Source organism: Meles meles, chromosome 16 (assembly GCF_922984935.1).
Source record: "Meles meles chromosome 16, mMelMel3.1 paternal haplotype, whole genome shotgun sequence".
Lineage (NCBI taxonomy): Eukaryota > Metazoa > Chordata > Mammalia > Carnivora > Mustelidae > Meles > Meles meles.
The window spans coordinates 72,377,951-72,401,290 of NC_060081.1; the positions used below are offsets into that span (position 1 = coordinate 72,377,951).

Consider the following 23,340-nt stretch of genomic DNA (forward strand, 5'->3'; position numbering starts at 1 on the left):
GCGGCCATCTTGATAATGCCCATCCCCCCGCAGATGGCTCTTATTCCACCGAGGAGCCTGGAGTGGGCCACCAGGTGGCACTCTCGGGCACTGATGCGGGGAGCCATTCAGCGGGGATGCTAAGACTATATTTAACTTTCCTCGGCTCTGCGCGGTCCGCCAGGCAAACATGGAGACAGCCAGGAAATGGCTTCAGGCCTGCAGGGCCTAGAGGAGCCTCCAGCCCAGGCTGTAGCCCGAGGCAGGGGTGGGCATCAGGTTCCTTCCTCAGGTTCCTTCCCGAATCTCTTGGCTTTTGCCTCCTACTCTGTTCTGTTGGATCAAATCCCCTTGGCTGGTGGAGAAGAAGATGGAAGATGGTGCCTTAGGCCCAGAAGACAAGGTCTCCACTCCAAATTCTGTAAAAAATCTCTAGATCCTTGTGTCCCCGGGATGGTAGCCAGCCAGGTGTGGGGCCCTGGGGAGCAATGATAGAATTTTCTAGAAACTTTCAGCACCCTGGGTTGAAGGCTTCTGCCCAAAGGCCCAAAGGGCAGAGCTCCATATTGTGGTGAGACCCTGCCTGTCCCCGGAGCGGAGGAAGCCCAGCTGGACCCAGTAGGGTAGATTTGTGCCCCCGTGAAGCAGGTGTCCGGGGAAGTGTTTGTGAGAGCCCAAGGGTGTAACAGTAACAGCAGCCTCGGACGTTTATTGAATAGCTACTGGGTGCCTGGCACGATGCGAAGCATTTTTCCGTGTCACCCCATTTCTCCTTGAAGCAGCGTGAGATGATGGGCACCGTGTCATCCCCATTCATTCAGCAGACCTACCTCATGCCATCCTCTGGGGACATAGCAGCGAACAAGGCAGAAACGTCCCCAAGAGGACCTGTATGTGTTTCTCTCTTGAAAACCAGTTTTCTAGTTTGGGTGTGGGTCCAGGTGGGAGCTGGGTAATGAGAGAGACTTTATTGATTGATTTATTTAGATTTTATTTATTAGGGAGAGAAAGAGAGAGAGCACACGGCAGGGGGAGAGGCAGGGGGAGAGGGAGAAGCAGACTTCCTGCTGGGCAGGGAGCCTGACGTGGGACTCGATCCTAGGACCCTGAGATCACGACCTGAGCCAAAGGCAGATGATTAACCCACTGAGCTACCCTAGTACCCTGAGACAGACTTTAAACAGCCTGGACAGTCCTTCCTTCATCACCAGCCATTGGACACCTTCCCTGACTGGGCGCCTTAGTGAGCCTGAGGGTAAAGAGAGAGTCAGCTCCGTCTCCTGTCCCCCCTGCTGCAGGAGAGCCCCGTGTGACCAGGACTGTCACCTAGAGTTGAGGCACCCGCCTGAAGCTGTGTTCAAGGTGCAAAGGGAGACTGCAGAGGTTTTGAAGAGGGAGAAGAAGGTCTAGAAGAAACCGGGCACATGATCCTAAGACTTAATGTGCTTAAAAAAAAAAAAAAAAGTAGAAGAGCAGAGGCGTTAAATTCTGCCTAGAAAATTGGGAAAGCTTTGCCGAACAGGTGGTGATTAATTTGGGGCTTGAAGAAGGAACAGAAAGAATTCAGCCGCTGGGGAGGGCGAACGTCCAGGCAGAGGCACTGACCCATGGGTGTGGTGTGCGGGCACAGTGTGGACCATGGGGTCCCATAGGCAGGGGGTGGATCTGTAAGATGGGTGGACTGGTGACCTAGGGACACTTCGTTCTCAAATTCAGCCATCCTGCCCCTTGAAAGGAGACCCACGCCCTGCCTGAGGGGAGAGCTTGGAGCCGGAGTCAACCTGGATGGGCAGAGGTGCTCGGCCACCCTGCCTTAGAAACTGTCAAGGCTTCCTGGTGTGGCAGGGGGGAGCCTGTGTGTGTCACCCGGAGGCCAAAGTGTCAGGCAGCGCTGACAAGGCCCTCCCCTAACCAGAAGCCTGGAGAGACATTTATGCAAAGATTTTAAGACTGAGATCACACGTGACCCATGGACCTAGTCCTACCTGCAGATATGTTGGATGTTTCTGGAAGGAAAAGAAAAAGGAATTTGCTGCTGACATTTATAGAATGTCATGCAAAAAAAAAATCAGGATTTCTGGCTTCTTTTGGAAGAGCAAAGACCTGGCTCCCTTGGGGTGTGCTTGGTCCCACCTGCCCAGCATCAGCGAGGGTGGCTTCGTGCCCTCCCCACTGTGGACGGCATGTGAGGCCTCCAGCTGGTCACCGTCCACGGCTCCTGTGGGGGCTCCCCGACTGCATGGCCAACTGCCAGGTACATCCGTCACGTGCTTGTGCGATTTATGGCAGAGTATGTTTCTCTGTACTTTGGGCCCTACTGAAAGCAGGAAAATGAAACCAGACCAAGAGGGTCCTGTGTTTCAAGAAAGGGAAGAGAGTGGGTTTCCCATGGGAGGGAAGACCATTTCATGAGTCTATATGTAAACACGTGTGCATGCATTAAGAAAACATGTCAGGTATGATGCTTTTTTTGGCCCCTGCCACGATGCTCAGTGCTGACACCATTTTGATTATGGAAATCCTCCTGCCCCAACGGGTGAGGCTCAGTTTACCTGGTGTGTCTGTCCACATGGCACAGAGAGAGGCTTCCAGCTCTCAGCCTTGGCTTGGGACCTCCTTCTCTCTTTTGATCCAAGCTAGGAATAAGTGGAGATCTCGGGGGAGCAGGTAATGTCACAACACGGACACTGTCCCCTGGGTCTCTGCGGTGGCCTTTGGAAACACTGATCACATTAGAAATCTGAGAGACGCCAGGCTCCCTGCACAGTCCAGAGAGAAGCAGCTCCGTTTCCGATCAAATCAGGCTCTTAGAAACAAGAGTCCGGCTTCTTGTCGGATGCATTAGCTCTACGGTCAGCCTATCCCTGACCACTCTGTGTGGCTGGAATTCATGACCCTGCACCTGCCACCTGTTTAGACCTTAGATATGATGCTAGTCACTGCCACTTTGAGCTCTGACTCTTCCTGCTCTGGGGCCTTGGGCATAGCCTGTCCCCTCTCAGTGCCTTTCTTTTCCCTCTGTAAAATGGACATAATGGTCCATAATGCATCACACTACCCCAAAACTTAGAGGTGTCAGTCAACAACCGATGTATTATGTGGGCCAGGGCAGGGCACAGAGGGGACGGTTCATCTGAGCCACATGCCACCTGCTGGGGCAGGGATTTCCAAGGTGGCTCCTTCGCTTGCTTGTGACGTCTGGGCTAGAAATACTGGGTGGCTGGGGACTGGCTGGTGTCACCTGTCCCTGCGCAGCCTCTCCTTGGGGCTAGCTCACCTCCCACAGCAAACGTTCCGACAGATGGGAAGTAGAAGCTGCCAGTTCTCTGGAGGGCTTGGGATGGAAATTGACACAGTCTCACTTCTGTCCTGTTTTACTGGTCGAAACCGTCAGGTAGCACACCCAGATCCAGGGGGAGAGGTCCCAGACCCCTGCGTCCATGGAAGGAATGGAAAGAATTTGTAGCCCTCTTTAATCTGCAAACCATGTCCTTCTCCTAAGAGTTACGTCGCAGACTCGATGAGGTGGGGATGTGCCCGTTCCATCCTCTAAGCTGACCACAACGACGAAGACCGACAGTACCAAGTGTGGGCGAGCGTGGAGCCCAGAGACACCCGCTCACGCGTCGGTGGAAGCGCACAACGGCCCGGCCCCTTGGGAAACAGTCTGGCAGATTCTTACCAAGTCACACGTGCGCTGACCCTACGTCCGTCCCAGCAGCTGCAGCGCCACCCGAGAGACGAAAATGAGAATCTGCAAAGACCTGCACACGAGTGTTCCGAGCGGCCTTGTTCATGATGCCCCAAACCGGAAGCAACCTTAACGCAGACGAGTGAAGTGGCCCGAATGCCGTGAGCGCCTCTCCTGAACGTGAAGCGGGGGAAGGAGCCAGACACGGAACGCCCGGTGTCGGAAGCTGGGTCGTGGTTCGCCCCGGGAGGGCGGTCGTGACCGGAGCCTCTTCGGTGATGGGAGACGTCCTACACGTTGGCCCGAGTGGGGCCGGCACAGATGCGGACACACGTACTCGTTCACCCAGCCGTCCGCTTGAGGCCGGGGCCCGTCGCCGGCCGTCGTTTCCTATGTTCAGTGAAAGATAACTGCTTAGTCAGGTGCCAGGTCTGTAGGAGGTGACCCACGTGTGGTGGCTCCCGAGGTCACCGTCACCAGAGCACCAGAAGGTCGTGACACCCGGGAGGATTTGTATGGCCTTCAGCTCAGTGCCCTCTGGAGCTTGGGCCCCTTGTCCGGGCCCTCCCTCCCTGGCAGGGAGCGGGCTCTTACTTTGCTCGCATGGATGGAGCAAATTCCTTGTTGGCCTTGGGCCAGCACTTGCATTTGGCATTGGTGGGAGTTCTTGGGTCAAGTGCACTTGGCTGTCCTTCTTGGAGGCCCTGAATCATCCTGGACAGCCGTCTTTGCTCAGCGAGAACCCCCGCATCCGCTGGCCAGCTCCGGGGAGGTGGGAGACCAGGCTGGAGAAGGGCCTGCTGGGTGCTCAGGCAGGTAAACCTGGTTGGGGGTGCATCCTGGCAGAGGCTCAACCCGCATTGGCTCTTCACTGACTCTCTTTGCTCAGGTGCGTGTGACATGAGCGTGTAAAGTGGGCGTGACGGCAGAAACGTCTTTCCTTTGACTCCTCTATAAGAAGAGAGCGCACAGGGTGGTCACAGATACTGGGGAGACTCTAGGGAGTGGTGGGGACTGTGGTTAACCAAAGGAGGCAGCTGTCCCCCAGCTCCAGGTGATTGCTGTCACATGGGACGTGGACCCAGGATGGCCTGGTCCTCTGCTTTTTCACAAGAAGCTAGAAATCTGAGCTTCTAAGGGAAATATGCTTCATTTTAGATTGTGGCATCTGGTGTGGGTGCGCTTTGGTTCTCTCAGATGTGACATGGGCTGACTCCACAAGGCCCCGCAGAACATGCGTGCAGATCTCTGATGTCACCGGTAGCCTCAGACCAACTGGGATAGGAACGTGCCATCTCCTGCATGGTCGCCTGTGACCTTGGGCCGGCTCATTTCATCTTCCTGTCTCTGCTTTGTCCTCAGCCAGGAAAGGTTGAAGATAAAATCGGTTCTGAGTCACAGGACCCGTTCTCAGCATGTGGTGAAGGTTTGTGGCGCACTGGCGTGGTGCCCCTCCAACCTTAGTTTCCCCTTCCAGTTCCCAGCTCACAGGGGAGCCACAAGAAATGTTTGGGGGCCATTCAGACCCCGAGGGTTACTCTCTACTTTCCCCCACGCACATACAGCCAGCCATGCGGGCGAGTGTAGCTGGCTCCCCATTGCCCACGATTCCCGTTAACGGGTGTCTTCAGAGAGACATCTTCTTGGCTGGCCCCAGACCCTCTCTTCCTTGGCTTCCTTCAGAGCTGGAGGAGGGGAGGGACGTGCTGGTGAATCTCCTCTCTGCACCATCCCTTCTCTCCGGTGGGTGGGTCACTAGGACCAGGCCCTCCTGATATGCTTTGTTCTCACCCTACTCGTTTCTCTAGAAATTAGCAGAAAGAAAAGATTTGCGTTTGGTCCACCATGTTCTGACCCTGCCGTGAGTTATCTACTCTTCGTCGCATCACCAAACCTTGGTGATTTCTCCAGAGTTTAGCCCTGTTGGGGGGATGGGGGGGGATGAGTATGTCTCTAGAGATTTGGCCTTGGGGGAAGAAAAGGAGGATAGTGAGGGCTTCCCCCCAACCAGGGTAAAAAATGCAGGTGCCCGTGGGAGCCAGGCAGGATCTGGACCCGAGTGAAGGGGATCGGGGTGAGGCATTAGGGAGGGATGGTGACTGTGTCCCAGAGAGCTCATGCCCCACCTCTGGGGGAGCAGCCCCTGCTCAGCCTGGCCCTCCGTGCCCGGGACACGTAGACCCAGTGCTGCTACAGGGGCCGACTTTTTTTTTTTTAATATTTTATTTATTTATTCAACAGAGAAAGATATCACAAGTAGGCAGAGAGGCAGGCAGAGAGAGAGGGGGAAGCAGGCTCCCTGCTGAGCAGAGAGCCCAATGCGGGACTCGATCCCAGGACCCTGAGATCATGACCTGAGCCGAAGGCAGAGGCTTTAACCTACTGAGCCACCCAGGCGCCCCCAAGGGCCGACTTTTAAGACACCTTGTAAAGCCCTGCTTAATCACTGGAGCGTTTTTAAAGCCATGTTTATATGTTTTGTTTTGCAATAGTTTTAGATTTATAGGAAGCGTGCAAGGATGGTACAGAGGGTTCCCACACGCCCGCTCCCTGCCTCTCCCTGCCCCCCCCCCCGCCCCAGGGCTAGCAACTCGCGTGGCCACAGCGCCTTTGCTGGAACTGAGAAACCAGCAGGGGCCTCTTGATTTTCCTTTTGCAGGCTCCCCACGAACGCCCTCTGTCTTGTCCAGGATCCCACATGGCTTTCAGTCGTCCCCTCCACGTGGTCTCCTCCTCCATGACTTTTCTGTCTTTCCTGGCATCTCATGACCTTGGCCATTTTACGGAGCTCTGGTCAGGTATCTCGTAGAAGACCCTTAGCTTGGCTTTGTCTGTTATTTTGCTATGGTTGGACGGGTGTGGCACCCGTCGGATTCTGGAGAGAATCCGCCGAGCTAAGGGGTCTTCTCATGGCATCATGAGGGGCACATGGCCCCTGTGGTCCCCTTCCCATGGCCTGTGTCCCTGACAGACTCGTTTCTTCCCGACAGACCTGCATGGGTTCATCTTGTCCTTCGGGTTCTAATCCCATATGGCCTTACATATTCTGTTGTCCCGATAATTCCAGCTTCAGTCATTTGGTCTTTCTGGTTGGCTCCTGTGATCCTTTGACAAGCTCCATCCTTCATCTTTGCAGACGCTCTCTTACAGGGCACCTGGCTGGCCCCTGTCCCCTGTCGACCACTGGCGACTCTGGAGCTCAGGGTCATGAGTTTGAGCCCCACGCTGGCTATAGACATTACCTAAGGAAAAAAAAGTTTAAAAACAAACAACAATCACTTACATTCTGGTACTAGAAGGTTCTCCAGGAGCTTGTCTTGCTTGCCCCAGCTCTAGAATCAGCCATTTCTCTTAAGAGCCCCACTTGACTCTTAAAGTCAGAAATTAAGTCAAATTTTAAAAACTCAGACACTTTGCGAGCCGCACGCGATGCGTGTATAGGCCCCACACAGTCAGAGATGGTCTCGTTTAACCTCCAGAGCATTCTTTCAAGAGAAGTACTTGTATGGTCCCCATCTTATAGACTAGGAAACCGAGGCACAGGGAGGTCAGGGCAGAGACAGGCCAGGTGGCATGATGCTGGATGCCAGCCTCTCAGAACCTGTCTGTGCCCTTGTGGGGCCAGGGCGTGGGACAGGGGGTGTACCCAGGACAGTGACTTGGAGCCAGGTGCCCAGGGACATGGCAGCTCCATGACCAGAGGAGGGGAACCAGGAGGGGGGAGTTTGGTTTTGGACATGCAGGGGATGGGGTTGCTTCTGAGACCCAGGGAATGGGGTGGGGAGTGTCATCCCACAGGGCGACAGGAGCAGAATTCCAGGAGGACCACAAGAAGCTTCATACATTTAGGCAGGAAAAGGAGAGAAAAACAGAAACAGTTTTCCAGTCATTTCTGGAATTTCTGAAATTTCAGAATTAATTTCTGAAATTAATTTCTGAAATTTAAAAAAATGTACTGAGTTCTCGCTGCGTTTGTTATTTCTTGCTGGTTAACACCCTGTCCCAAAACTCTCAGTCCTCACGACCTGGCAGCACCTGGGACTCAGGAGTCCGAGCGGCCGCGCCAGGTGGTCTGGGGGGTCCTGCTCACGCGGGCTCCTGGCAAGGTGTCGATTCACCTGAGGCAGGACCGCGGGTAGCAGCAGCAGCGGGTACGTGGCCTCCATTCTGCACGGGCAGGTGACTGGAGGCTGCCCTCTGTCCCCAGCCACGCAGCCTCTCTGCCATGGCAATTGGCTGGTGACGGAGAGGCCAGGTGAGAAAGAAGATGGGGGAGAGAGGGAGCACGAGAGGGAGCTGATTCCTGGTCCAGGGGAGGGGACCCCACAGCGGTGTGACTACCAGGAGGCAGTAATCACTGGGGACCGTGTCAGGCACCGCCTGCAGGAGCCGCGCCAGGCACTCCTGCCAGACGTTGTCTCCTCACCGCACGCCAAGGAAGCAAGGACCACCAGAGGAGCAAAGCAGGGCTCAGAGGGGTGCGGTGACTTGCCAAGGTCGCACAGCTCATGGTGGGTAGACCCGAACTCACACACCAGGCTGAGCCCTGCGTCCCGCTCATAGCGTCCTAGCTGGTGTTCTCCCACGGTCCCCGCCACACCCCGACTCCAGCGCGGCTTTGGAACTTGCCTGAAAACACATTCCCAGCTGATCCCAGATGGGGAGGGGCCTGGAAATCCACACTGGGCGGGTCTCCCGCAGGGGATCCCGATGCTCCCTAGCATCTGAGAGCGAGCCTCGCTGCCTCCTGCTCCGAAAGGAGATGCTAACATGGTGATGGTCTCTGTCTCTCTCTCTCTATCTCACACGCCGAGGGGTTAGGCTTGGTCCTTTGGCTCTTGAAGAAAATTGAGGCCTAGGTGTCTGATTTCGGGGATCAAGGGAAGCATGTGGCTTTGTAAAGGTCATAGGCACTTTTGGAGCCCTTCCAAGCAGAAGCAACATGAGATGCTGTGTGTGGGGGAGGCTCGGCGCGGCGTGGACAGACACGGCGCCCTTGGATCCACGAGAGCTGCGGTTTCCATTCGTGTTGTTCACGGCCGTCAGTAATTGCGATCAACTTAGTACCATTAATTTCAGTGCAGTGACAACGGTCAGCTTGGGTTCCGAGGAGAGACTCGGCTTCTTTCCATTGGCTCCGGCTGAGTGGTTTGGAAAACGGGGCCCTTCCGTCGGCCACTGGTATTGTCAGGTGTTTGTGGGGGAACCAACTGGTGGTTCCAAGTAACAGCTGGGTAGGTCTGGGGCCTGAGAGGCGGTGGGCTTGGCCTCCACCTGGGAGTCTGGGCAGTTCCCGAGCCCATCCCCAGGCAGGACACCGCTCGGCGACTTGGCAACCCGCCAGGTCTCGACAGACCCTGGGTGGGCGGAGAGGCGGGCAGGAGCCTGGGGTACCCGGGCAAGGGGCCTGATGAGCTGTCTTGTTCCTTGCAGATCAGGAGCGACACTTCACAGATCTTGGAGGAAAACATCCCGCTCCTTCAGGCCAAAGTGACAGAAATGCGTGGCATCTATGCCAAAGTGAACCAGCTTGAGGTGGGTTCGGGACCGGGAGCTTTCTTTGTGAGATCCGTGGGCTCATCCTGGGTCTTTTGTCCTGTCTTCCGAAACGCTGATCTGGCCTCAAGAGTGTCAGTGCAGGGGCTTGGTGGCAAAAGAGAGTCTGCATTTACGTGGTATTTTTAGAAATACAACAAACACACATTTATATGAATTACCCTGCTTAAAAATCAGGGTACTTTTTAAAATAAAAATCTGACTTTTAAGCTGCTTTTGTAAAGTCAAAGCTTGACTAGCACTTAGCCCACATTTCTTTAAATACTTTAAATATTTTAATCTCGAGGGTTATTTCTTGAGGTATAAATACATAAAGTGTACACATCGTAAGTGTATGGCTCAGTGAATTTTTACACACATAAACTCCCCTATGAGGATGACCCACATTGAGAAGCAGAACGTTTCCAAGCCGTGGGCTGTGTTTTCGTGGAGCTAAGGGCAGCTGCCCCTCAGGTGGGGCTGGTGCCCTGCAGCCGACCGCAGTCCCCACCATGCCCTGTTGCCTCACTGCTGACTTACCTCACCCACGTCTTCTTTGTGGAAGCCCCAGGCTAAGCCTCAGGGTATCTCCTTTTTCTCCTTGCTGCATTACCAAGTCGCACCATCCCTGTCCCATCTCCCAGAGGGAGCATAAACTCCAAGAGGGAAGCCACGTTCCTGGTGTTTCCCCCACTGATGCCTTGAAGCTGAGACTTTTGCTGGCATCCGCTGGAGCCCAGGCTCTTCATCGTCCTGGGCTGCTCCGCCTGGGTTCCTGGATCCTTACACAGGGAAGAACCCGGGAGGCTGGGAGGAGCTTGCCACTTAATCGTGGTCACCTGGACAGAGGGGATGGGAGCCCCCCCTCCAGCCATGGAGGAAAGGAACGTGGCAGTCTGCACTGGGGTTAGCAGAGAGTTAAACTTCTTGTCAGCAGAGGATGAGGCAGGAATATAATTAAAACTTTGCCCTTGGAATAGCTGATTCATTTGAATTTTATTCCACATGTTTGACAGAGGAAAGAAAATGTGAAGATTTGAAGCCCTCCCTGGTTCTCTCCTGCTCAGGCTGGCCTGGCTCTTTCCGTGGCTTTCAGTCCACTAACACTGAGGACCTACTGTGTGCCACTGAGGGGCTCTCCCAGTGAGACAGACAGGTGCCGTCCTTGGCCCTGCTCCAGCAGGAGAGACCTGACCTCAAAGGACTGCTGTAACAGTAACAGAAAACCACAAACTTAAGGGCTTAACACAACACGGATTTGTAGCTTACGATCCTCCCGAGGCTGGAAACCCAGAATGGGTCTTACAGGCTAACACTGGGCTGTCAGCAGGGCTGGTTCCTTTTGGAGGCTCCGGGGAGCCTCCGTGTCCTGGCCTTCTCCACCTTCCAGAGGCAGCCTGCGTTCCTCGGCCCACAGCCTCTGCCTCTCCTTCTGCCCCACGCGTAGCTCCTTCCAGACTCTCTTACTCCGCCCCTCTGGCTTCCCTCTGACAAGGACCCTGTAACAACATGGGTCCACCTGGACAAGCCAGCATCTCCTCCGCATTTCAGGATCCTTCATCCCTTCCGCGAAGTCCCTCTTTCCCTATAAGGTGATCTATTCACAGGTTCAGGGGATGAGGACGTGGACCTCTCTGGGGGGACATTCAGGTGCTCGGTGAGGACCACCACTGTTCTGCTGGTTGTTGGCACCGGCCGAGAGTGGAGTCTGTCTGGGACGTCTGCTCGCCGTTCTGCCCAGTTGGCCGCGGACCCCTGGCTGTCAGGGGGCTGGGGGGGCCATCAGGGCCTTCCAGGGAGCTCAGGACCACCCTCAGATCAGTGCCACCTACCGGGAGGGACTTGGGGACCACAGGGTGACCCCTCAGGCAGGCACTGGGGCCTTTCTCAGGTTTAGTATTAAAAACGAGTCCATACAGGGCACCTGCTGCGAATCAGGAACCCCAAGTGCTTTCCCGGAGAGAAGGTTCTCTCTCGGCCAGCAGCCCCGGGAGCCAAGCCCTGTTACTGGTCCCATTTGGGAGAGGAAGCAGGGAGGCACAGAGAGGTGAGGTGGTTTGCCCACCGTCACACAGCTGGGAGACGGCAGAGTTGGGGAGCGCAGCCATCTCCCAACTGCTCCCCTGTGCCCAGTGTTGGCTCTCCCGCTGGCCAGCGCCCTGGTCTGAAGCCGGGCCTTTTGTCAGCAGTATTTACACCCATCCAGTACTTACCGGTATGTTCAGAAACGGGGGGGCCCCTTCTTCCCTTCTTCCCTCCCTCCTGATAATAAAAGTTACACATTTTCATCCTAGAAAAGACGAAGTAAGTGTCCCTCCTACTCCCAAGGTGCAGCCCCCAGACCAATGTCACGAAGCGGTCGCCCTCCTGCTGCCCCTGCCCCGCCTGTGCCGGAGCCTGAGTCGGGCCTCTCCCTGGCCGGCGGGTCCTTCAGCCTCAGGAACGTGCATTCCTTGGTGTCCCCTCACGCTCCCCACCAGATTGGCGTCACCACGGGGAGGATAGCGAGGACAGACACCATGGGACTCTGTGCTGGGTTTCATAAGCCGATGCCCCTCAACTGGGGCGGGGGGCAGCTCCCTGGCCCCGGGACCCCTTGTCTCCTGTCCCCCCCAGATCTCCAGATCTCGTGAGGCTCATTGGACCTTTCAGCTCTGGCCCCGCCAGCAGCCTGGGTGGCAGCCGTGCCACAGCTCAGGATGCCCTCGTTTGCACGTGCTCCCCCCCACCGTGCCCCCACCATCCAGCGGAGCCCCTGCAGGCCGACCGGCCTCCGGGGTTGGCCTCGTGAACAGCACAGACTCCACACCCGACCTTTCAGGACCCACATGCTAGAGGCAGGCGGGTTATGAATCAGCAGACAGGAAGTTCGGAGGCTCAAGAGGGCTGAGAAGACAGGGACACTGGGGGTCTCCAGAGTGCCGGGGGCTGTGGTAGATGAGGCAGTGAGGGCAGGCCTTTCTGTGGAGGGGACGGTCAGGCCAGGGCCTGAGAGAGGGGCGGTGTTCACACCACCAAGGACAGAAAGCAAGCAGGGCCCAGCCTGGAGAGAGTGGGTGGAAGGGCCCTGTGGCGCGTGGGGCCTGCGTTTTCAGGGAAGCCAAGGGAGGCCTGTGTGCCTGGTGTGCAGGAGGAGGAGAGGGCAGGGCTGGGGATGGTGGGCTCCTGGTAGACCTTGGGGGCCATGAGCTTTCTTCTACTGAAGGGAGTCTCCCTCGTAGGGCCCAGCCCTGAGATGTCCTCCTCCTTCTTCCTGGTGAGAGAAACTCTCTTCCAGTCCTCTGTGGTTCAAGGGAGGCCCACAGAGGTGAGGCTCTTCTGACACAGCTCTGGAGTCGCTACCTTCGGTGGCCTTAGCCGTGTATGCACGCAGCACACAAACACGTCCACACACGTGAACACATGCACACGCAGACACCGGCACCCGCACGAACACACTTAGATACACACATATGTGAACACAGACATGTATGTGTGCTCAGTGTAGAGAAAGGCATGCAGAGAGACCAAAAAAAGGAGGCAGATGAGTGGGTTGAATTTTTCTGGGCCTACACAGTATTATTTTTTTTAATTGTGAATTTATTACTAGCGTGGATTAAAATGGGAGACTTTTCATAAAATCAATTTTTTTTTCCAAAGCGAACCTGGCCATTTCTTTTTTTCTTTGAGATTTTATTTATTTATTTGACAGACGGAGATCACAAGTAGGTAGAGAGGCAGGGAGAGAGAAAGGGAGAAGCAGGCTTCCTGCTGAGTAGAGAGCCCGATGCGGGGCTCGATCCCAGGAACCTGAGATCATGACCCGAACTGAAGGCAGAGGCCTTAACCACTGAGCCACCCAGGCACCCCGAACCTGGACATTTCTTGAGCTCAGTGTTGCTGATCACCTAACTGCTTAGCAAGGTTGTTATTGTTCGTAGTCAGGACGGCGATATGAGCATCGTCTCAGGGATAAGGAAATGGAGACTTGTAGAAATTAACGAAGTTGCCAGAAGGCTCACAATTAGTAAGTGGCGGAACCTAGATTCTAATCCACAAAGTCTGACCCCAGACTCCTCTCCCTCCCTCTCCATCTCTCTCTTTTGCAACTGGGAATTTTGTGTCAGAGGCCCTGCATGGAGTGGCCCCCGTGGGCCTGGACCCGGCTTTCTGGGCCGTCTTGGCCTCCTCTCCGCCCTCCTTCACCTGCCAGTCTCCTGCCTGCCCCGTGCGGCCTCTGAGTGTGAGACTCTGAAAGCCATCAACTCTGAAAGTGAGCATTTTGGAAATTTCTAAAACTCGTTTCTAATACAGAGGGCTTTGCAATCTGGGGGATGTGCCCCGAGTCCCCTCTCGGCCACTTATTTGGCCAGGCGACCCGATCTCTCTGAGCCTCAGTGTCCCTCCGCTATGAAACAGAGGCTGAAACTAGGGTCCCCATGGGAAGAAGGTGAGAGGACGCAGCAGAGGTGGCCGGGCCTCCCGTGGAGCCGTTACTGCTACAGTCAGGGTGTCTGAGGATGTCCCCCGCCGAGCGGGCCCTGGGTGACCTCCTCAGGAGCCCGCAGGCCACCGCGAGGGAGGGCCTGGCCTCTCCACAGGCTGGGACCGCGTGGCCAGGACCATGCCCCAGTCCGTGGCAGCTGCGGCATCCCGGGTCTCCCTTCTCTCTGCCAGGCCTTCGTCAAGATGGTTGGGCACCACGTCTCCTTCCTGGAGGCCCACGTGCTTCGGGCCGAGCGGGACCACGGGGCCTTCCCGCAGGCTCTGCGGAGGTGGCTGGGCTCCGCGGGGCTCCCCTCCTTCAGGAGCGTGAGTATCTCCCCACCGCCCGCCTCCTCCCCGGCCCCAGAGTGGGGAGGGGGGCTCAGGAAGTGGGAGTTCAAAGGGCACATCTCACTTCCAGAGACAGGAAACTGGGCGTCTGGAAGGCTGGCTGAGGGAGTGCTGACCCAGGGCGGGCAGGGGGCGGGCTGGCGGGCTGGAGTGTCTCTGTCCCTCCCTTTAGTACCTCTTCTTGCCCTGAGCTTTGAGCTTCAGTGCCGTGACCACGCGCTTATTCATCCACCATTGAGCGCCTGCTGTATGCTGAGCACTGTGGTCCTTCCGGGATTACCGCAGTGAGCAGGGACAACCCCTGCCCTCCTGTCCTGTCTTTATACCCCTAAGGACAGGCTCAGGGTGACATTCAGAACTCAGGGTGGGTCCTTCTCTTGAAGGCACAAGTTAGCCTCCAGCAGACCAGAGGGGCCGAGGTGGCAGAGGGCTGGGGACGGGGAGGGCTGGGGACAGGGAGGGCCAGTCTGCTCGTGGCCCTTCGTACCTTGCAAAGGTCTCTTCCCTCCACATCTCTGCTTCCCTGGGATCCTCCCTACAACCCCAAAGAAATTATCATTGTACCCCTTTCACCGGTGGGAAGACTGAGGCCAGACTGACTCTGCAGTGGAGATCTTCAGTGTTTAAGACACATCTGTCTTTGCCACTTGTTATCGGCTGGCCTCCCAGTCCAGGCGACACTGGGCAGTGTCTGGAGATAATTTTGGTTGTGAGCTGGATGTGGGGTGGGGGGGCTGCTGGCATCTACTGGGTAAAAACCAGAGGCGATGGGACGCCTCAGTGGCTGAGTCTGTTAATTGTCCGCCTTCGGCTCGGGTCATGATCCCAGTGTCTCAGGATTGAGCCTCGCATCAGGCTCCCTGCTCAGCGGGGAGCCTGCTTCTCCCTGTATACACGCTCTCATTCTCTCTCAAATAAATAAGGAAATCTTTTTTAGGAAAGAAAGAACCCAGGGGTGCCGTTAAACACTCTGCACCGTCCAGGAAGACCCCTCACGCCAGAGGATGCTCTAGCTGTGCACCTGAGTAGGGCCGAGTCTGAGAAGCCCCACCCAAAGCCGCGGCCGGTCATTGTCACATGGTTCCTGTCAGGTCTCTTCCAAGTGCTCCGTCTGCTGGTTTCTGGGGCACCTCGTTCTCAGACCAGTCTCTGGAGGAAGGACCTTTATCATCACCCCCCGCTTTACAGATGGGGAGACTGAGGCTCTGGGAGGGAAAGGGACTTGTGGGAGGCCACACAGCCCGGTGTGACAAGGCAGGATTGGACCCTGGTTGACCCATCTCTGAGGCCTTGCCCTTCACTGCTCAGCCAGCTGCCCTGTCCTGCCCTTCAGCGGGGTCTCTCACTGTTCCTGGGGTCTGCCTTGGGGGGGGATCCCCCCTCCGCTCCTCTGACCCTCTGCCTGCCTGCACATCTCCACTTTGTTGACCATGTTCCAGCCGCTGCTCTAGGCATTTCGTGGGTGTGGATTCATTTACCTCTCCCAGCCGTCACGTGCACTGGCCATGACCGTGATTCCGACCGGAGAGGAGGTGCAGTAGAAGTTCGGAAGGTTTCAGCGGCTACGCTCTCGCAGCCCGCGGACGGCATTTAGCTGGTGTACTCCGTTCCCTTTGGCCAGGCAATGTTATTTCAATGGTGTGAATTGGGATACTTGACTGGGGGCTTCCCTGTCTAGTCCCTGCCGGGACCCCATTGCTCCATCTTGTCTTACACCTGCCTGAGGCATGTGCTGCTCACTTGCCTGCCTCCAGGTGAGTCACCCGCGCAAGGCCCGTAACAACCAGACAGTGGCCTCGCAGAGCTCATGGTCTTGAAACTCCTATTAATCCTTTAGAGCCTAAGTTAACACCACCTCCTCTGAGAAGCCCTCTGGGATTGCCCCATCTCCAGCCAAAGGCTACCTTCTGTCATCCAACAATGACGAAGTCCGGAGCTGCTTCTCTGTCCTCCTCTCCCTTGAGCGGTGGTGACTGTTCCTTGGTAAACAGGAACCCACCCAGTCACGCAGTGCTCTGCCCACCGATGTTCAGAAGCTCATCGGGGGGAAAATCAGAGGACTGCCCGTGGCCTCCAGCAAGTCTTCTCATAGTGGGTTCTGTTGGGCTCTTGGTCGTTGCACTTTCCAGTCTTTTTCTGTGATCGGCGGTTTTCCCCATGTGGTTGGCACTAAGGTCCCCATTTAGATGTGGAGACTGAGGCTCAGAGACGGAGAGTCACGTATCTGAACTCAGCACTGGGGTTGGAACTCGGGCCCGCAGGCCTCTGAAACTGGGGTTCCCCTGCCCACTCCTGCAGCAGGATCCCATGTGGATGTGGCTGGGCCTGCTGGGACCTGCGCCCTCTCTTGTCTACCAGTCGGCGGGGAGGGGGGCCCCCCAGGCTTACCTGCGGTGACTTGTTCCAGGAAGTACATTCCAGCCAGGGGTGGTGAGTCATTCAGCAACCCAGCGCGTGCAGCTTGGCCCCAGGAGGGCTTTGTCTGGGGCAGGTGGTGCCCGTTGGTGTGTGCACGCGAGTGTGTGCAGACCCAAGGATGTCCAGGGGTGCAGCTGCACCGAGGGTGTGAGCCGGAGGAGCCCTTCGAGCACAGTGGTCGTCACAGCTCGTGTTGGGGCCCTGACTCTGCAGGCACCAGATGTCCCCCCCCGCCCCCGGGAGGTAGGTCTGTCCCTGTCCCGATTTTACGGAGGAGGAAACTGAGGCAGAAAGACTCAAATAGCTTGTCCACCCAGAAAGTCGGGAAGCCAGGATTCAGATCCATGAGTGCGGCCTGGGCTCTGGGCAGGTAACCTGCTCCGCTTGGCCCTGCACCCTTGCTGTGCCCGGTTCTGGCCCTGGGACTGCCGTCTGGGAGATGGGGGCTCTCGCAGAGTACGGGGTAGGTTCCCCCGAAGCCAGGATTCCGCTGCTTCCTCTCAGTGAGTCCACACAGGCCTTCCTCCCCTGCACAGTGGGAAGCTGCCCCTCACAGCCCCAGATTCCATCTGCTGCCCTCATGCACCCTCTTTAGACTCCCTCCAAGGGTCCCCAAGAGTCCCTGAGGGTCCTGTGGAGTGAAGGACGAGACAGGGGCTCTCGGTCTCCTTTGGCCCTGTGGGAGTGCTGGCAAGGGGTCCCGTCCCTCTAAGATGAGCCATAGCACTCCCCCGAAATCCCACCAACCATCACTGCCCCCTGTGACCCTTCTGGAGTCAGGGGAGGGGTGGGGACACTCTCGTGGGGCCCAGGAGGGAGGGCTCTCAGCCTTCACCTCTAGAGCTGGGCAGGGGCCTTTCAGGGTATGTTTTCCCTGTTCCTGCTAGTCCATGAGCTGGAGCAGAAGCTCCTGGGAAGGTTGGGGGGGGGGGGGCACAGAGAGAAAACTGGTCCTTGTTTTTATTAACTTGGCCAGCCCGCCCTCCCTCCTTTCCACCCTCCTCCTCTCCCTCCTTCCTCACTTTGCAGACGTAGCTGGAGGCCCAGGGAGGGTGCAGGGCAGCTGGGCCGGGGTCTCCCCGCACCCCAGGAACAGGGCCAGGAAGTGGTCCCTCCACCCCCGAGCCCAGCGCCAGGGACCCAGAACAGGGTGCCGGCTGCGGCCTGGGCTGGCCTGAGGACAGCACCTCATCTCCAGCTCGCCTGAAACCCAGGCCTTTTACCTCTGACCTAGCCGCCCGAGAAGCAGACCATCTGTCCTCAGGCTGAGATGAGGGCAGGGCTGGCACTCCAGGCCACCCCAGGCCTCCCCCGGCCCAAGAATGTGTGTGGTTCATGGTAGGATTTCACTGCCGACGCACGTGTGTGTGCTTATGAGACGATGGTCTAGCGTCGTGCTGTGCTGCGTCTCCTGTTACACTGTTACACTGATCCTTATAATGTTCCAAGATGTTTAACTTACAGCCTTTGGCTAAGCATAACACCTCTCTTGCGGTAGCCAGGCCCCGTCTCTGGCGAATTGTAGCTGCGTGTCCGTGGGCAGGTCCCCCGGCCTCTGGGAGCCTCAGACCACTCAGCTGTTGGCTCACTGACTGGAGTACGACCAGGGACGTTCAGCCTGCCAGGAACCTGGCTTGATGTTTGATGCAAGGGGACGAGGGCCTCCTCCCAGGCAGTGGGAATAGAAAGGAAGGGAAAGACTCCAGAACTCTCCGAAGGACGGTTCTGAGTCTGAGCATCAGTAGACCCGAGAAGCCAGCTCTGTCTGGACATGAACGGGGTGACCCAGGACAGAGTGTCCAATTGTTCAGCGGGACACGGGTATCATGGCGATGGAGACACAGAGCCAGGCCTGTGGCGGCACGCGCTGTCCTCGGCTGGTCAGTGCCCCAGAAGGTGGGGGTGTGGGGTTGCTGCTTTTATCACCATTGCACAGGCAGGCGAACTAAGGCACAGAGAGGTTCAGTAACTTACCCAAGGTTACACAGCTGGGCATCTGGATATGAACCCACTTTCTTAACTCTGTCCTGCCTTGCCTTGGGAGAGAACTGTGATCTCTTCCCTCAGAGAGCCTGTGTCTCATGGGAGAGAATACAGGCGGTGACCAAATCCTAAGAAAACTCAGTACATAGTCATTTCGAAAGGGGACCCTGGCTTGCTCTGAGGGAGCCAAGGATGGCCTCCGAGGAAGGGCCACGTTCGCTGGGACGCGAATGATGAAGAAGTCCGGGTGAAGTTGGGAGAAAAGGGCCCTGGATGGGGAGGGCACGTGGAGCCGGGCCACGGCAGGAAGTGCTGTGTGGCTTGGCTGAGGGAACAAAGGGGACGGTTAGGGGACATGAGATCACAGCCAGGTTAGGCAGTGTCTCAGGCCACACGGGGATGTTTTACGCTATTCTGAGGGCAATGGGGAGCCATGGACGGGTTCATAGCAGGTGAGGGACGTGGTAAGACTGTTTCGCTTGGAGAACCACCAGGCTCCTCTCCCCTTAGCTCGGGCTGGTGTCCAGGGTTGGCCGTGTTGTGTTGAGCCCTGAACAGTGTCATGTGAGAACCGAGGGGGGTGAGTGGTACCGTCCGAGCTCCCGGGTTCAGTTGGTAGGAGCGAGGGTCCTCAGCCTAGAAACATCGCATGCTGTGCCCTGAGCTCGCCAGAGTCCTCGCCTCCCTGGGCATCAGGGCCCCTGTCCAGTCGAAAGTGAGAACAGAGGCTCGGGCGGGGGGGGGGGGGGACCCAGGTCTCCCAGATGAGTCTCTGGTTCCAGGGACCCCACCTGAGCAGACACTGTCAACCCAGATCAATGCAGAGGGCCCCTCGCTCCTGGAGATCTTTCTAGACGTGTGCGGGACTGGAAGTGTGAGACGCAGCTGGAGCCACGGGGCCTTGGAAGGGCATGGGAAGGGCATGGGAGACCATGTCGGGTGTCCTCGGGGCCCAGGCCCTGCACGACCCCGTGGGCATCCCCGGCGTCCTGCGGACCACACCAGGCCTCCTTCTCTGAGCCGGTGCCTGGAGGCCCTGAGTCGCCCCGCTAATTTGTTTGTTTTGTTTTCCATTGAGCCAAAACATCTTGTTCAGGAGGTGTCATTTTGATTCATTTTCTGGTGGATCAGAGTGTGATGCTTTCCAAGGAAATCTCTTTGGCTAATAGCAAAACCACTCGGGGCCAAGTCGTGACACCCACACAGAGCCAGGCTGCCCAGGGGTGGGGGGACTGCAGCCCGGCCTGGCCCCCTCTTCAGCCAACAGATGTCCAGGGGCAGCCCGGCTGTGCGTGGGAGCATGTCCGCCGCCCTGACGCAGCAAGGAGTAGTGAGGGGGACCCGCAGGGGACTACAGAGCCCACACCCCACCTAAAGGGGGACGGACTGTCTGGCCGCTCAACTACATTCTTGCTGGGATGACCCAATTTTCCTGTTTTGGAGAGAAAGCTAGACCTCGAAAGTCTTCTAAGAACCTTCTTCTTCTTCTTCTTTTTTTTTTTAAGATTTTATTTATTTATTTGACAGAGAGAGAGAAATCACAAGTAGGCAGAGAGAGAGGGGGAAGCAGGCTCCCTGCTGAGCAGAGGGCCAGATGCGGGGCTCCATCCCAGGACCCTGAGATCATGACCTAAGCTGAAGGCAGAGGCTTAACCCACTGAGCCACCCAGGCGCCCTGAACCTTCTGATGTCTAAAGTCAGCAGCAAATGTTTCTAAATGGTAAACACAGTGGTGAAAACCTATGGTGCCTTGCGTCTAGCATCCTCCCCAGCTCTGGATGTCAGGCTGATGGCCCGTACCTCCTTAGAGGCTTTGGAGACAGGGAGAGTGAAGAGGTGTCTTCTCGCCTTCTCCGCGCAGGCCCAGCCGGCGACCACCAGCCTGCAGCTTCCATGAAAATATCTACTACAGCCCCAACTGCTAGAGCTCTAGCGAGCACATACACGAAGGGCCTTCTGCGCCCTGAATCCGCTTCCCACAACCAGCCCAGAGCAAGCTGTTGTTATCCCTGTTCGTGGGGAAGGAACCTGAGGTTCAGAGGGGTCTATATATTTGCCCACGGTCACCGAGCGTCAGTGGCAAAGCCAGGATTTGATCCAACTTGGACCTTGTTCCATGCGTCTGTCCCCTTTCTCTTTCTAAGGCCCCGGACCCCTGCCTCAGTAGCCACGGTGGTGCACGCAAGATTCTTAGATCCGATCAGCCCTACTGAAGTATGCTCTTTGCCCAGCTTGGGGGATGTGTGTGTGTGTGTGTGTGTGTGTGTGTGTGTGTGTAACTGGAATGAGTTGCCCGTCTTTAAAAACCACATTTCACAGAAGCATCTGTACTTGTCTTCTGTTGACAAAGCAGAGGTCTGGGCTCCTGAGCAACATCCCTGCTGAGACACCATCTGGCCCAAGCTGCCCCTGCTGGGTACTGGCCCCAGGGCCTTTGAGTTTCCTACCCCAGCGGAGCACATAGTAGGTGTTCAGTAAATATTAATCAGCAGATGCTCTTCAGGCTTTCGTGGCCCTTGATGGCCTCCCTGCTGATTTCCTGGTCTGCAGGCAGTGCTGAGCTGGGATGAGTGTCTGGGCCTGCCCCTCTCCCCTGCAGCTTGGGGCCGCCTCTTGGGTTTTCCTGGAGGTAATGGAGGCGGTGGGCGGAGCAGCCCTGCCCAGGCTGGCCTGTAGGAGTCAGTGCCAGGCTCGGTGTCTCCTCCCCTCCAGCTCGCTCGGTGCACCCCCAGCTCCCTCCCCACCCAGTCCAGCAGAGGGAGGGAGGGCAGGAGGGAGGGAGGGAGGCTCTGGCTGGCCAGGGCGCCTCCCCCTCCCTCTGCCCAATCCCCCTGGAGGGGTGACTCTGGAAGGAGGCACGGCTTGGCTGGGGCTTTATCTGGCGGTGGAGGCTGAGCCAGGCACCAACACAAAGAAGGCAGAGGAGGCTCCAAGGCTCCTTCTCCAGGGCCCTGAACTGGCCTCTTCTTCTCCTTCTGTCCCGTCATCCCTTGCGGTGGAAATGCAACACGAGCAGATGGCAAATATTAACGCAACAATGGAGGGCTGAGTGGCGCTCGGTCCCCAGCCCCCCTCCTCACCAGCACCCCCCCCCCCCGCCCTCCCCACCACACTGGCCCTCCGTGAGCTACATACTCACACGTTCATGGATCTGCTGGACTCCGGATGTTTGGTGGCATGTGTGCTGGGGAAGGACAGAGGGCTCCCGGCAGGCTGGTTTGCAAACCAGATTTTTTTTTTAAAGCATTACATTCTTGTTGAGATTTTGAGGGCGACTGAGAAGAACGTTCCTTTCCATGAGAAGGGGTTTCTATCTCATGGGGGCCCCTTTGTTGAAGCCCATGTGGGAGCCTTCCAACTTCTCCCTGGGGGGTGGCGCATGCCTCGGTGCCCACCCCAGCCTCTCTGTGACCGCAGCGTCCCTGGGGCTGGTAGACAGCCTGCCCCTTGCACATGCTGGTCCCCTGCCTCGAATACCCTCCCTGGTAATGCTGATTCATTGCTCAGGGCCAAGTTGAATGTTACCACACCTGGGAAGCTGCCCTTGCCTCCACCGCCCGGGCCAGCGTTCCTCTGGGCTCCCCATTTCCCGTCCATCCCCTGGTATCCTAGGGGGGTGTCATCTGTGTCTTCCCCTGTCGTTCCCCCAGACTGAGAGTTTCTCAAGGGGAGGGACTGTCTTTGTCTTTGACTTAGTGGTAAGCAGCCGGAAGGGCCAATGGGAGCCAGTACTCTGCTGGCCAGGGCTGGGATCCCCCCATGCCCACCTGTCACTCAGGTTCTCTTACCATGTCCGCTGTACGGATGAGGAGACAGACTCGGAGTTAGAACGCTGGACTTCGTTCCTTTGACTCTAGAGCCCTATGTTCTTCGTGCTCCGGGGGTTGAAATTCAGACACTGGGGTCCGGTGGCCCTAAGTGCGGCACGGGGGGCCGGGCAGGGACTGCCGACAGGAGAGGTGGGTGCCCTCAACGCCAGCCCAGAGCTACTGCTCAGAGTGGCCTGACCTTGGCCTTCTTTTAAAAAGGAGAGGTTGGGAATGCAGATTTTCATGTGCAATCAGTTGATTTGGAAGACAAATCTGAGGCTCAGAGAAATCTCAGGGAACCTATTGGCCCCCAGGCTCCTACAGAGCCTGCCCAGGTGTGGGGTCAGTGCCTTTGGCTGAGGGACTGGGAGTGTCCCCCTCAAGGTCATCCTTTGTAGATCCCGCTCTCCCTGTTTCTGGTTATAAGGCACTGCCCCCGCCCCTCCCCAAGCCTAGACCAAACTCCTGTGGTCCTCAGAGGCGGTAGTTGAAAGCACGGGTTCAGACCAGGGTTCCACAACCTTGAAACTACTATCATTTGGGGCCAGATCGTTCTCTGCTGTGGGGCTGTCCTGTGCGTCGTATGATTTTAGCAGGGTCCCTGGTCTCTGCCCACCAGTTGCCCCCATTTATGACCGTCATAAAAGTCCAAAAGTTGCAGAAGTCCCTGGAGGCAAAATTGCCCTGGGTTAGGAACCTTCCACTGGCCCAGATGAAGGACAGTTCTCAGAGCCAGACGGTGGTATGTGGGGCTCATCATCGTCCCCTCTTTGCTTTCTTGTGTTTCCTGTAAATACAGAAAATTTCCAAGATAATTTTTAAAAATATTATCATTATTTAATATTATTAATATTAAATAATATTTAATGCTATTTATTTATTAAATATATTTACATAATGTAAATATATAAAATTATACATTATATAGTTATTTATTAAGTAATATATATTTAATAAATATAATAAATAATATTAATATTATTTAATGTTCCTTATTATTTTTAAAAATAAATTTTAAGAAATATTATTTATTTATTTATTGGAGAGAGAGCACAGATGAACCAGGGGGAAGGGCAGAGGCAGAGGGAGAAGCAGATTCCCCGCTGAGCA

General features: G+C 56.4%; 1 protein-coding gene across 2 annotated transcripts in view; it reads left to right on the forward strand.

Annotated features, from left to right (window-relative positions):
- BCAS4 (breast carcinoma amplified sequence 4) overlaps nucleotides 1-23,340 on the forward strand; it is a 56,027-nt gene that overhangs the window by 16,063 nt on the left and 16,624 nt on the right. Inside the window, exons 3-5 of one of the 2 annotated variants that reach the window (XM_045981797.1) lie at nucleotides 9,104-9,205; nucleotides 13,862-13,996; nucleotides 14,958-16,475. In XM_045981797.1, coding sequence (XP_045837753.1) covers nucleotides 9,104-9,205; nucleotides 13,862-13,996; nucleotides 14,958-15,221 — 501 coding nt within the window. In that variant the 3' untranslated portion in view covers nucleotides 15,222-16,475. Of the gene's footprint in view, nucleotides 1-9,103; nucleotides 9,206-13,861; nucleotides 13,997-14,957; nucleotides 16,476-23,340 lie in introns of those variants that run through there. The other variant, XM_045981798.1, reaches the window with a different exon arrangement.